This window comes from Ictalurus punctatus, chromosome 8, assembly GCF_001660625.3.
Source record: "Ictalurus punctatus breed USDA103 chromosome 8, Coco_2.0, whole genome shotgun sequence".
In the NCBI taxonomy this organism is placed as follows: Eukaryota; Metazoa; Chordata; class Actinopteri; order Siluriformes; family Ictaluridae; genus Ictalurus; species Ictalurus punctatus.
The window spans coordinates 15,824,496-15,837,558 of record NC_030423.2 but is presented as its reverse complement, the minus strand read 5'-3'; the positions used below and the strand labels follow the sequence as shown (position 1 = coordinate 15,837,558).

General features: G+C 38.6%; 1 protein-coding gene across 3 annotated transcripts in view; it reads right to left on the bottom strand.

Annotated features, from left to right (window-relative positions):
• Positions 1–13,063, bottom strand: part of macrod1 (mono-ADP ribosylhydrolase 1) — an 88,247-nt gene that overhangs the window by 36,215 nt on the left and 38,969 nt on the right. For all 3 annotated transcript variants that reach the window (XM_053682112.1, XM_047157214.2, XM_017474798.3), the window contains exon 4: positions 4,729–4,758. In XM_053682112.1, the coding sequence (XP_053538087.1) occupies positions 4,729–4,758 (30 nt within the window). The remainder of the gene's footprint in view (positions 1–4,728; positions 4,759–13,063) is intronic.

Genomic DNA, 13,063 nt, shown 5'->3' with positions numbered 1-13,063 from the left:
GTTGTCCTGCTGGAAAGTCCACCCACGTCTCATCTTCATCATCCTGGTGGATGGCAGCAGATTCTTCTAAAGAATCTCCCGGTAAAAGGCTCCATTCATCGTTCCTTCAATTATGTAAAGTCTGCCAGTACCATGCGATGAAAAACAGTCCCACACCATGATGCTTCCACCTCCACACTTCACTGTTAGTATAGTGTTTTTAGGATGATGTGCAGTGCCATTTCTTCTCCAAACATGGTGTGTAGTAGGACAGTCAAAAAGTAAAACTTTGCTCTCGTCTGACATAGACTTGTCCAAATGAGTTGTAGCAAACTTTAAACGAGCTTTGACGTGCCTTTTCTTTAGTAATGGAGTCTTGTGGGGTGAGCATGAGCAATGGAGTGCACTGCCTATTGTTTTCTCTGTGATGATGGCACCTGCTGCCTCCAAGTGTTTCTGGAGCTCTTTCTGAGTGGTCCTTGGCTCTTGAGCTACACTTCTGACCATTCTTCTGACTCCCTGGTCAGAAATCTTGCAAGAAGCTCCTGTGCGTGGCCGGTTGATGATGGAGTGATGTTGCATCCACTTGCGGATAATGGCCCCAATGGTGCTTACTGGAAGATTCAAGGGTTTTGAAATATGTCTGTATCCGATTCCATCAATATGTTTCGACAATAATAAGGATCTGAAGGTCTTGGGAGAGCTCTTTGCTTTTACCCATCATGAGATGTTTCTAGTGTGAAACCTTGGTAACGAGAAGAATTCTTTATATATTTCCGGATTTCTTGAGTTAATACTAATTTTAAAAAAGTCTTGTGAAAATTTCATGTGCATAGCCTCAGTGGACATTGGACATATTTACTGAAAAAAATGTTGACGCGTGCAATACTTATTTCCCCCACTGTATATGCATTCATACCCACTATGAGTATAATTAACTATAATACAAATAAAAAACCCAAAAGAGCATAATAAACTACATTTAAAAAACAATAAAATGCCCATATTTCCAATATATACCTAGTATTTTATATAAGTTTTCAGTACAGATAATTTGATGACACACAAACCTCTCATTGAATGACCAGATTTATAATTGGTGTAGTGTCTGAATAACAAAATATAAGATCGGTCAAAAGGTCTTGTTTGAAAGCTGTGGGCATGTTGTTTATATTGCAATTAATTTCTGCGAATAAATAGCACTGGTTTATAATAAATGTTTACTCTTAAACTGTGAAGCACTGAGTGGATTTACAATCCAGATTTTTTCCCCACCGTTAAGACATGAATCTCTGCATCAAGATGTAAAGGAAAGTCTCTATTTCAAATAATTCCTAAATTATTAAGCAGTATGTAAGACATGATTTTTCATGGCATGGGCATGGTCACAGACTGTTAAAGGCTAAGGTGAAAGTACCACACTGTGGTACACCATTGAAAAGAGCTATTTTTAGGAACATCACCACAACTTGAATTAGTCATCATTCTTTGCCTAAAGAGAGATGAGTCACAATTTTGAAATATCAATAATTTTCAAGCTGTCCATTTTAAAATCCTGTTTAGAAGGAAAAAAAAACACCCACGCATAAAATAAAATCAGTTACATGTGAGTTGAGACTGCTGCTACATTAAAGCCCAAAAACATGTCAGTGTGCAAGCTTCTACAAGCTTCCAGGCTTGGACAGTGAGTGCACTTCCTCCTGATAAATGGTTCTTTATTACCAGCCAGATATAATAAATGTCTTTGTCCACCTCCATTTCTGTAAACATGCTTTACTCTACTCTTTACAGCTCACCTGATCTTCAGCATATCATACTGAACATTTATACTGGAACAGGCAACGTGATGATTCTAAAACAACAAAATGTGCGTGTTCACAAGTGATTATCCTGTACCTCACATGGCTGTGGAGCTTCCACTGTTTCACATATGAATGCAAGGTATACATGAGGTTGTCTAATAACCAACATGAGGGTCATCAATACAGATGAAACACAAGCTAGACGCCAAATCCATTAAGCTTATATAGCCATAGTGAAATTGCTATTTTTGCCACGTCCACAATCTTGTAATGCTGTGGAATGAGTGACACTCAGCCTTGACCTCTTTACGTGCTGTAAAATGCCAGTCTTATGGTTGATGCGTGTAGCGGCCGTGAAAAAACGTTCTGAAATTCTGACCTTTTCATTTAGAGGAAATGCTGAAAACCTGTGCAGATTTTTCATGGTTTTAAAAATCTCAACCATGACCAGAAAGATGGCATTCTGACGTCTACCCTCAGATTTGGAAAAAAGAAAAGAAAAAATGCATTTAAATATTACAAACACTAAATTACAATGAATACTAATATTTCTAATATTAATTATGTATCTTTTGTAGCTTACAGTGGTGCTTGAAAGTAGAACTTTCTAGATATTTGCATAAATATGACAGAAAACATCAAGTCCTAAAAGATGATAAAGAGAACTGTTTTATTGGGGCTCTATCAAAGCCTGATCGTCACAACACATGTTTGTGGAAGTGTATCATGGCATGAACAAAGGAGATTTCTGAGGACCTCAGAAAAAGAGTTGTTGATGCTCGTCAAGCTGGAAAATGTTACAAAACCATCGCCAAAGAGTTTCGACTCCACCAATCCACAGTCAGACAGATTCTTTTGAAACTTTCAAGCACTACTGTATGCATCATTTACAGACTTTTCTCAGCCTTAATGACAGACATGATGTTTATGGCCATATACTAACTGTGCGTTTAAGTTCTGCTGGGAACTTTGTATTTACAGGTTGGGAAGTGTATGCATTTTTTTATGTTAATGTTATATTATTTATATTATTTGCAGGTTGGCTTAGCAACCATTTTCAATATAACATGATACATTTTAGGTTCATAGCACAGCCTATAGACTATGAAATATGTTTACTTATCTATCTAGCCAGCAATGATTTTATTATCTTGGTTAGTCAGCTTATCTGATTACAGGCTGCTGAATAAATCTCACTAAGCTGCAGGATAGGCTGCGCACACATGCCTTCATTACTGATGAGAGCGTAGACAAATTGAAAGGATATTTATGTTTTGGTAAGAGATGTCTTTACATATTATTAAAATAAAAGCTTGAATCTAGGCAATAAACAAAATAATTCATTTCAAAAATCAATTTTCTTGGAACCATGTGATTATATTTGAAACACACTTTTCTTTTAAATAAATGGAAATAAAATAATATACCAGAATTAAATGAAAAATAAGCTAACCAAATATATATATATATATATATATATATATATATATATATATATATATATATATATATATATATATATTGCTTTCAAAAACAGACAACATACAATTTGCAGACACGATTTCCGTCCTTTTTTTTTTTTTTTTTACTCTTTTTTTGTGTGTAAAATTTGCATGACATGACCTGGCTGCTGGCAGGAAGAGAGTAAACACAGCGTGGGCATATTTTAATTTTAACTGTCCTGTACAAAAACAGCATTTGTGTTTTCAGTGCCAAGGGAAAAACCAAGGGGAAAATAGATTTACTATTTTCAAAATGTTTAATAATTTAAATAATTAATGTGCAATTATACACTCACCGTCCACCTTAACAGGGATACCTGTACGCCTGCTTGTGCATTCAGTTATCCAATCATTGCAGCACAATGTATAAAACCATGCAGGTACACGTCAAGAGCTTCAGTTAATGTTCACATCAAACTTCAGAATGGGGAAAAAAATGTGATTTCAGTGATTTTAACCATGGCATGTATGTTGGTGCCAAATGGGCGGGTTTGATTATTTCAGAAACTGCTCATCTTCTGGGATTTTTACACACAACAGTCTCTAGAGTTTACACAGAATGGTGCGAAAAACAAAAACCACCGAGTGAGCAACAGTCATGCTATGTGTCAGATAGAATTTTTTCCCATTCTGATGTTTAATGTGAACATTAACCGAAGCTCTTGACCTGTGTCTCCATGATTTTATGCACTGTGCTGCTGCCATATGATTGGATGATTGGATAACTGCATGAATAAGCAGGTTTGCATATGTTTATAAAATACTAGTTGTTTTAAATAATTAAATATTTAAAAAATGTACAAATATAACACGCTAAAAATATTACAAACTAACAATAAACTATAACTAAAGCCCAAGTTTAAATGAAAAATGCAAAAATAACACTGATTCCCACATGGACACACACAGATAATTGCTGACTCATTCAATAGTGAAAAGGTGTACATATTTATAACCATTCTGGGTTTCCAACTTCGTCTTGAGTTGTGTTTATGAGAACGAGTGTTTGCGAGAGTGTGTAAGCAAATGCGCACGGTATATGCAACATGGAAACAGGTTGCATCATCGGTTGAAGAGATTTTGCTTTATCACATTCTGCCTCAAATCACTCTTTTGCTCCTCAAAAAGTGTGTATTCTTCCTATACAAATGTAACCCATTAGGAGCGGTGTCCTGGTGACCTGAAGGTGGCGCTACACAAACACACCTCTAAGAGAAGTGCAAAACCCCAGGCTCACAGCTAGCACACACACACACATTTCTGTTTCTCACTTACACTCCAGCTCTCATTCCTCTTTCTCACTTTTGTTTCCTCCTGCTGTTTCACCATCTTATCATAATTCACCCTCATCCTGATTTACCCAAACACTTTCTTTTCTTGTGTGTTTGAATATTTTCCCTTTCACTCATTCATCCTTTGAAAATAACAGGAAAAAAGAGACTCACCCCCTCCTCCACCCAGCAGGGTCTTGTTGGCTGAAATGACAAACAGAAAACAGAAGAGTGTTCAGGGAAGAACTTATCAGAATGACAAATACTGGGCTTTTGGGCCCAACGCCTGTAACCAATATGATTACTGTTCAGATTAAGGAGAGAAAAATGTATGAGACGTTCTAGCCCATAAGGATTAAGGTAAGGCTGGGCAAACTGACCTGAATGTTAAATAGTACATTCAGAATTCTGTGTCATCACTCTTTAGTTGGGTTGAAGTGCTTCAGCCTGTTGCTGAAATGCTCACGTTAGACTTGGCCTTTAAGACTGCACTAATTCCACAGCTATGCAAAGCAGCAGTATTAATTCAGTTTGTAAAACAGAGAAGATTGGCAGTCAAACTTGAATCCAGCCTAATCCATAAGGTTTGGGTTGGGCAATGTGGGTGAAAAATAATCTTTTATGTGTGCGACAAAACAAAGCACCTTGATAGAATAACTCACAGGTATAGGTTATTTACACATACTATAGAGTAAACAATACAGAATAATATTTGTTTAATCTGAGATTGGAAATCTTGCATAATGCTATACATTTGGAGTAAAAACAAATACACATTTTTTCCAACCTAATCTTTATCTACTATCTACACTATATGGCCAAAAATTTGTGGACACCTGACCATCACACCCATATGTGGTTCTTCGTCAAACTGTTGCCACAAAGGCTGAAGCACACAGTTGTATGGGATATCTTTGTATGCTGTATCATTACAATTTCTCTTCACTGGAACTAAGAGGCCCAAACCTGTTCCAGCATGACAATGCATCTGTGCACAAAGTGAGGCCCATGAGGACAGGGTTTGCCAAGATTGGACTGGAAGAACTCGAGTGTCCTGCACAGAGCCCTGACCTCAACCCCACTGAACATATTTTGGGATAAATTATAATGCTGACTGCATGAAAGATCTTTTCACCCATCAGAGGGTGACCCCACTAATGCTATTCTAGCTGAATGGGCACAAATCTCAACAGTCACGCTCCAAAATCTAGTGAAAATCCTTCCCAGAAGAGTGGAAGTTGTCACAACAGCAAACGGTAGAGAAAAACTATAACGGGATGTTCAACAAGCACATATGGGTGTGATTGGTCAGGTGTCCACATACTTTTGGAAATATAGTGTATATGTGCTTACCACAGACAAGAATTTTAACACATTTCCTTGTACAAAGGGGGAGAAATTTGGACATTTAGTATACTTTAATGTATACTCATACTGGCCAGTCCCATGTGCAAGGGATATTAAATGGTTGCCTTGCTTGTTTACATGCAGGCCATGAATATTTGAGGATCTATGAATATTTTGGGGCTCTTAAGCACATTCTCTTGTTGACTGATGTTAAATTAGCAATGTAGTGCTCATGTCCCTAAAATCTCATCATAATGTTTGGTGAAGCAGTGTTGGCATTTTCTGTGTAAATGTCACCATGGGTGTAGAAAAAGCTCAGACCAGGCTCATATTCCTCAGGGTGTACAGCTGGTAAAAGTAGAGCTTAGCAATATAGAGCAGCACCTACGGGCCAGGATACAGTACACTGCCTGGATTAAACTGCACTCTTTTGTATTTAGAATGGATGAACCGGGTCAATACAACACATACTAGCAAATCGAATACTGGATTTACTTTTATTCCTTTGGCAGCAAAGGCCTGAGGGTTTGTGGGTTAAGGACATTGTTCATGGGTTCAACAGTGACTATGGAAGTCGTGAGATTTTAATTAATACGCTTCTGGTTACTGAACTTGTACAACTAATAGACTGCATCCTCATGCACTGCCATATGTTGGCTGTATATAATTCTGCAAAGGCTTTCATTTTCATCTTATGAAAATAAATGAGGTTTGGATTGGATGCAGGATGCATGGTGGTGCAGTGAGTAATGTTGCTGCTTCACTGCTCCAGGGGCCCTAGCTTGATCCTAATCTCTACTCTATGTGTGGAGTTTCACATGTTCTCCTTGTGGGTTTCTTCCCACTACCCAAAAACATGCAACAGGTAAACTGGCTACGCTAAGTGTGAATGGTGCCTTTCATCAGACTGGCATCCCATCCTGGGTGTACTCTCACCTCACACCCAGTGTTCCCAGGACAGGCTCCAGATCAGGAGTGTCCAATCTTATCCGCAAAGGGCCGGTGTGGGTGCAGGTTTTCATTCCAATCAAGCAGGAGACACATCGGATTCCACCTGTTTAATCAGTTGAGCTTGGCTTTCAATAGACTCAGGTGTGGCTTCTGCTTGGTTGGAATGAAAACCTGCACCCGCACCGGCCCTTTTCGGATAAGATTCTCCACCCCTGCTCCAGATCCACCACATCACTGACCAGGATAAAGTGCTTACGAAAGATGAAGATGGATTGAATGTATGTTGCTAAACAAGATACAGGAAATCCTGAGAGCATTGGACACAAACTGAGAACATAAGTTGGATGGGGATGCCAGTCCATCACAGGGAAAATTTAGAATAGCCAATCTGCCTACCTGGATGTTTTTAGGAGATGGGATGAAACCAGAGAACCCTCAGGAAACCCATGTCAATATTATTTCAACTGACCAAGAATTCTTAGATACATCCCTGATTGCAGTAATCAGCTAATATAAAGTAGGTTCTCTCACTCATATAACAACAAATGACTAACAGTTATTTTGGGAGTCTTTGTGCAAAAACAATAAGCACCATTACATTCATTCATCTTGAGTTAATCACACCACCATCCACCATAATCATAATGCTCATTTTAGGGATAATTGTGGGGCCACTAGTTCACTTGAATCAGACATTATAAATGCTTGGTGGACAGCGAGAGTTCTTAACAGCGTACTCAGGATCATGCACTCTGGCTGAAGAACTGCACCTTAGCTCTAAACATAATATGGACAGCATGGTTTATACCAACATTAGGGGTTTCTTAATCAGAGCAAAGCGACAAAGACCATAATCAGGTTAAAATGACCAAAACAGGCTCTTGACCACTAGTGTAATATCAGTAAACAGGTATTACTAGACCCCTGCTGAGATTGATGGCGGTTTGTTTGTGAGGCACTGCCTGAAGCTAGAGGAGGGCTGTGTGCAAGTAATGTTTTATGACCAGACTGCACGGCTCCATCACAAATGAGCAATTTGATAGTTGATTAAATGTCTCTCATTTGAATTTCATTACATCCGTGCACACAGTGAATAAACCAAACAGTCAGCAATGCCTTTATACAGAGCGTTGTTAAACCCAGGCCATGTAAGTAAAATCAAAATGCTTTATATAGCATTGTACACCTGAATGAAGATACGGCTGCAAATAAACACAAACACAAAAAACGAGATAAACATCACCAAATTCAGAGACACTCAACAGACACACACACACACACACACACACACACACACAACACTGTGGATGGAGAGGTAACCATAGCAACTTCAAAGCCCAAAGGTTTTAAACTGAAACCTTATTTACTTATTTAATTACACATAAAGGGGAAATGGGAAGAAAGACAGAGAACCAGGGAAAAAAAGAGTGTTTAAAACAAGAAGGAATTAATAAAATATAGGAGAGAAGGAAGGAAGGAGGGAGAGAAAGAGAACAGAGACAGAGAGACATGAGAGAAAGAAGAAAAAAGAAAATCAGAGAGAGAAAGGATATAATTTGCCAGCGGTGGTGCCTCTCTGCACTGTCTGTCAAAAAAAAGACTACTAGTGAAAAGGGATCAGACATGCATGAGGAAGGACAGGCAGGAAAACAGTGAGGGAGAAGATGAGTGCAGGCGGTTAGTCCCTGATACCCCAGGGAGAGAGATTTGCCATCTGCCAGAACCCTGTATGTGCAGCTGTACCCAGGAGAAGGGTGGCAGAGCAACCATAGAGCTCTCGCTCTCTCATACATGCGTGCACACACACACACACACACAGCCCCATAGGATAAAACGACATGATCAGATTGAACACAAAGATGTGTTCAATACGCACAGGTTTTACTCACATCCATTACAAACCCCCTTAGACAGAGAGTACATTAACTTCAATACCAAGGTTAGCAGTGAAGAAAAGCCCCCAACGTGGACTCTTACTTCCCAGTGGAAAAAAAGATCAAATAAAGGCAAATAAAGTGTATAAAAATAAGACGGAGTGTATCTGGATTACAATTACAAAAACAAAGACAGGAGAGGGAACATAAAGTACAAACAGAGAGACAGACAGCAGGAAAAATAGATGAGAGAGACAGAGAACGAGAGAGAGAGAGAGAGACTGAGTGCACAGATAGGAAAGCAACGCAAAACATTTTAGAAACAGCAAAAGCACTCAGTATGGATGCTACATAATTTCAGGTGGAACACACAGGTTTGTCTTTCTGTCCTTATAAGGACCTGCCATTGAAATAACTACAGTATTAATGCAGCTAATCAATGCTATGCCACGCCTAAACCTAACCTTTTTGTAAAACAGTGATTCATATAGGGACATTTGGTCTCACACACACACACACACACACACACACGAACAGCTGATGGACAGCAAGCATGGTTTTAAAGAAGGGAGAAACGAAAAGAGCAAAAGGCAGGAAGCGCTCACATCAAAAGAGACTGAGTGACACAGGTAGAGAAGAGCAGAGTGAACGAGAACGCCAGCCACAAGAAGATGACATGATATAGCATGGTTTGAAGATGTGATGGAAAGAGAGCAGGAACAGAGAGAATGGAGAATGTGAGCGTGCCGTGGTGAAGGTGAGTTAGTGTGGAATGAGCTGCTGCTGTGACGGATCTTAAAGAGCATTCAGGGCTTTTATCAGAGAACACTGAGGTTTCAGTTTACTCAGGGCGCTGTGCTATAGGCCTTATATTGTACTATGGACAGTTAATTACATTACTTGCAGAATCCTAGAATGTGATTTTCAGGCTTTTGCAAAACGAATCAATTTACATCGACTCCACCCTGTATTCTGTACTTTTAAGTCAAAATTTCCCAAACTGCCATATTCACTTGCAAATGGAAGCTTTTATTTTAGCATTATTAATTTTTTGCTCATTTGAATCATTTGAACACACAGTCCTCTGTATACACAGTTAAGAAAACAGCTTGCTCATTTTTGAAGGATTTGATCGATTTTGCTTGTGTTTTTATATACGCAAACCTTTAGTTAATCAGGGATTAATAGTTGTGTACACACATAGAGTGCAGGCATGGCTTGAACAAAGATCTCCTGATCCCAAAATCCGAATCTAAGAACTAATATGAGCTGTATTTTCAGTTGCTTCTTCACTCATTTGGGAAATAACAACAACAAAGAAAATATTCAAAAAGACTGGGAATCCAAAAATGCAGATTGAGGATTTTTGGCTTATCATTACATAAGCATTTATGTTCTTGCCAAAACTTTTTCAGCCTTCTTTTCATCTACTGGGTCCACCTGAACATCAAAGAGCTTCTCCATGAGTTATTCTGGCTTTTTCCACCTAGTACTGTGTTCTACCTCAGTCTCTCATTGGCTCAAAATAATGCTTGTGGTGCACTGTTCTTGCTACTTCTTGTACCTGTGCACACACCATAAGAGTCATTGTGGTTTATGTAAAACACGCTGTAAAAAGAGTCAGAGCGGCTGTGCCTTCTCACACACTTGGTAAATCGTGTCTCTAAACTGCTCATGCTTAACGAGCAGATGTGACGAGCATGCTCAAAGAGTTACATTGATGTAATGGGCATGCTGTCTGGTTTGAAGGGGTTCTTGTAGATTCAAAACAATTGTTGTTGATAAGTCTTCACTCTAGGTTTACCCTCTCTACATCATCTTCCTCTCACATTTCTGCATCGAGCGTCCACATTGTTTTTTTCTGCAAAACATCTTTGCTCAATACTTTTTTCCTGTCATTCCACTTTATTACACATAACTTTATCTATGGACTTTAATGTTGTGAATTCTTTAAATTTGCGGATTTCTTGAGTTAATACTGATGTCTGGTGAAAATTTCATGAGAATAGCCTCATAGGAAATATATTTACTGAAACAAATGTTGACGCTTTCAATACTTATTTCCCCCACTGTATTAAACAAAATTATGTGTATATTAGTTTAAATCTTTTATATGCTAATGGAAAATTACTATACATTATTGTAAATTTTGGGTATGCATATGATAATGGAAATCACATCGATGTAAATATAAATCGTATGAATACACATGTATGTTTGTGTTAATGGAAACTGTGTATGTTAATGGAAATTGTGTATTTTACTGGAAATTGTGTGCATGTTAATAGAATTGCGTTTTTGTTAATGAAAATCATGTATGTTACCATTAATCATGTATACCAATTTAAGTTATTTTTATGGAAAAGCAAAAAATGGTAAGAATGCTGCAAATTACTAGGGGAGTGTGTGTGTGCATGGAGTGGAAGCGTGTGTGTTTCTAAAATAGCATTTCACAGGGGTGAGTGGGTGAAGCACAGTGAGCGAATGACATACAGTGTGCTAGGGGATAGTAACAGATGTCCTTAGTGTCTGACACTCCAGAACCCTGCCAACACTTTGGCTTACCCACACATACAGGCCTAATAGTCACTTCCTCCCACTTAGTATATATGCATTCACTAATACTTGACTCTCTTCTTGGATAGTCTCACACAGCTTAATCATTCATCTGAGCAATAGCAACATCTGGATTGGCTAAACCACGGGCCTGGCAGATGAAGGACCGGTCTAATATAAGATGGGCTACATTAAATAGATGCCCTACCGCAAACTTGTTTCCCCATATCCATTTTGCTTTTGATTATTGCTGAGGCAAATATATTGCTGATAGATAACTTGTGTCATATATCAAGGGTCAAATACAGTATCTGCTGTTACAGGCCAGGTGTGATTAGTTTGACACATGATTTGAGATACTACTGCATGCCATGCTAGGTGGAAACAACCAGAGCCCCTTACATGCATTTTAACATCTGTATTATATCCATAGTTTCTTTGTAGTTTCAAATATTACACGGACTGAATTCCTCCAAATACCAAACACATCCTCTGCCGAAGCTTTAAATCAACATGCACTACATTTAAATCAAGATGAGCTAGATATAACGGCAAGGGAGTAATAGACCTCTGAGGCGTATGAGTTGGTGGCAACTGTGGTGGCCAGTCTTATGCCTCCCTTAGCCTGCAAAAAAGGCCTGGCACCTTCTGAGGCACAGATCCATTGTCTGACTGTTTTTTTGTGCAAATTGCACCCACGTACACAGTGTCTGCTAACGAATGTATATTTTGAGTCAAAGGAGAAATATGCACGGGTTCAAAAAGGTATACAAACTCAAAGGTGGAGCATTCAATTAAGAAAGAGCAGAGAGGACAAGTGCCAAAGATCTAAAATCTATGCACAGTGAAAATGAGTGGTAAAGCTAAATGCAAACAGAATAAACATCCATGTTGTGGTTATATTATAGGCTGCTCTCTGAACTGCTTCTCCTTACAGTCCCAGAAAAAAAGGTACTAAACTGTACCATTCCTTGTTGCTGGAGTGATACAATCAACCACACCTTATACTGTTAGTATCTATCTTACCTAGAAAGGTGCATATAGGCTAGTGTACCTTTACAATTTTACACTAAAATATTATTATGCATGTAAAATCTTTTTTAGGTACAATATACTCATGTTTCCAGGTGAAAGACACACATTAAAAGTACTAAAGATAAGGGTATCTTTAGTATACCCTCACTGACAAGAAATAGTAGTTTAGTTTTTAGTTTTAGTTTAGTTAGTGTTTTCGAGAGTCTAGGCACTCAGTTTCAATGCATAGCCATTCTGTCATGTGGGCTGCATGGACACTCTTTCACGTGGAATGCATGAGAACTTTCAGGTAGAATGTGTAGATACACTTTCACATGGAGTGCGTGGACACTTTCAATTATAAAGCGTGGACACTTTCACTTGGAATGTGTGGATACACTTTCACATGGAGTGCATGGATACACTTTCACTTACAATGCAGGAACACTTTCTCTTGGAATGCATGGACATTTTCACTTGGAATGCATAGACACTTTGACTTGGAATGCATAGACACTTTGACTTGGAATGCATGAACACTCACTTGGAATGCATGGACACTTTCAATTTGAATGCATGTACACTTTCACTTGGAATGTGTGGACACTTTCACTTGGAATGCTTGGACACTCACGTGGAATGAGTGGACATTATTTCACTTGGAATGCATCTACACTATTTCACATGGAGCGCATGGACACCTTCACATGGAATGTGTGAAAATGGTGGCTGACACATGTTGCCTTTGTGTGCAGGATGAAGTGGCC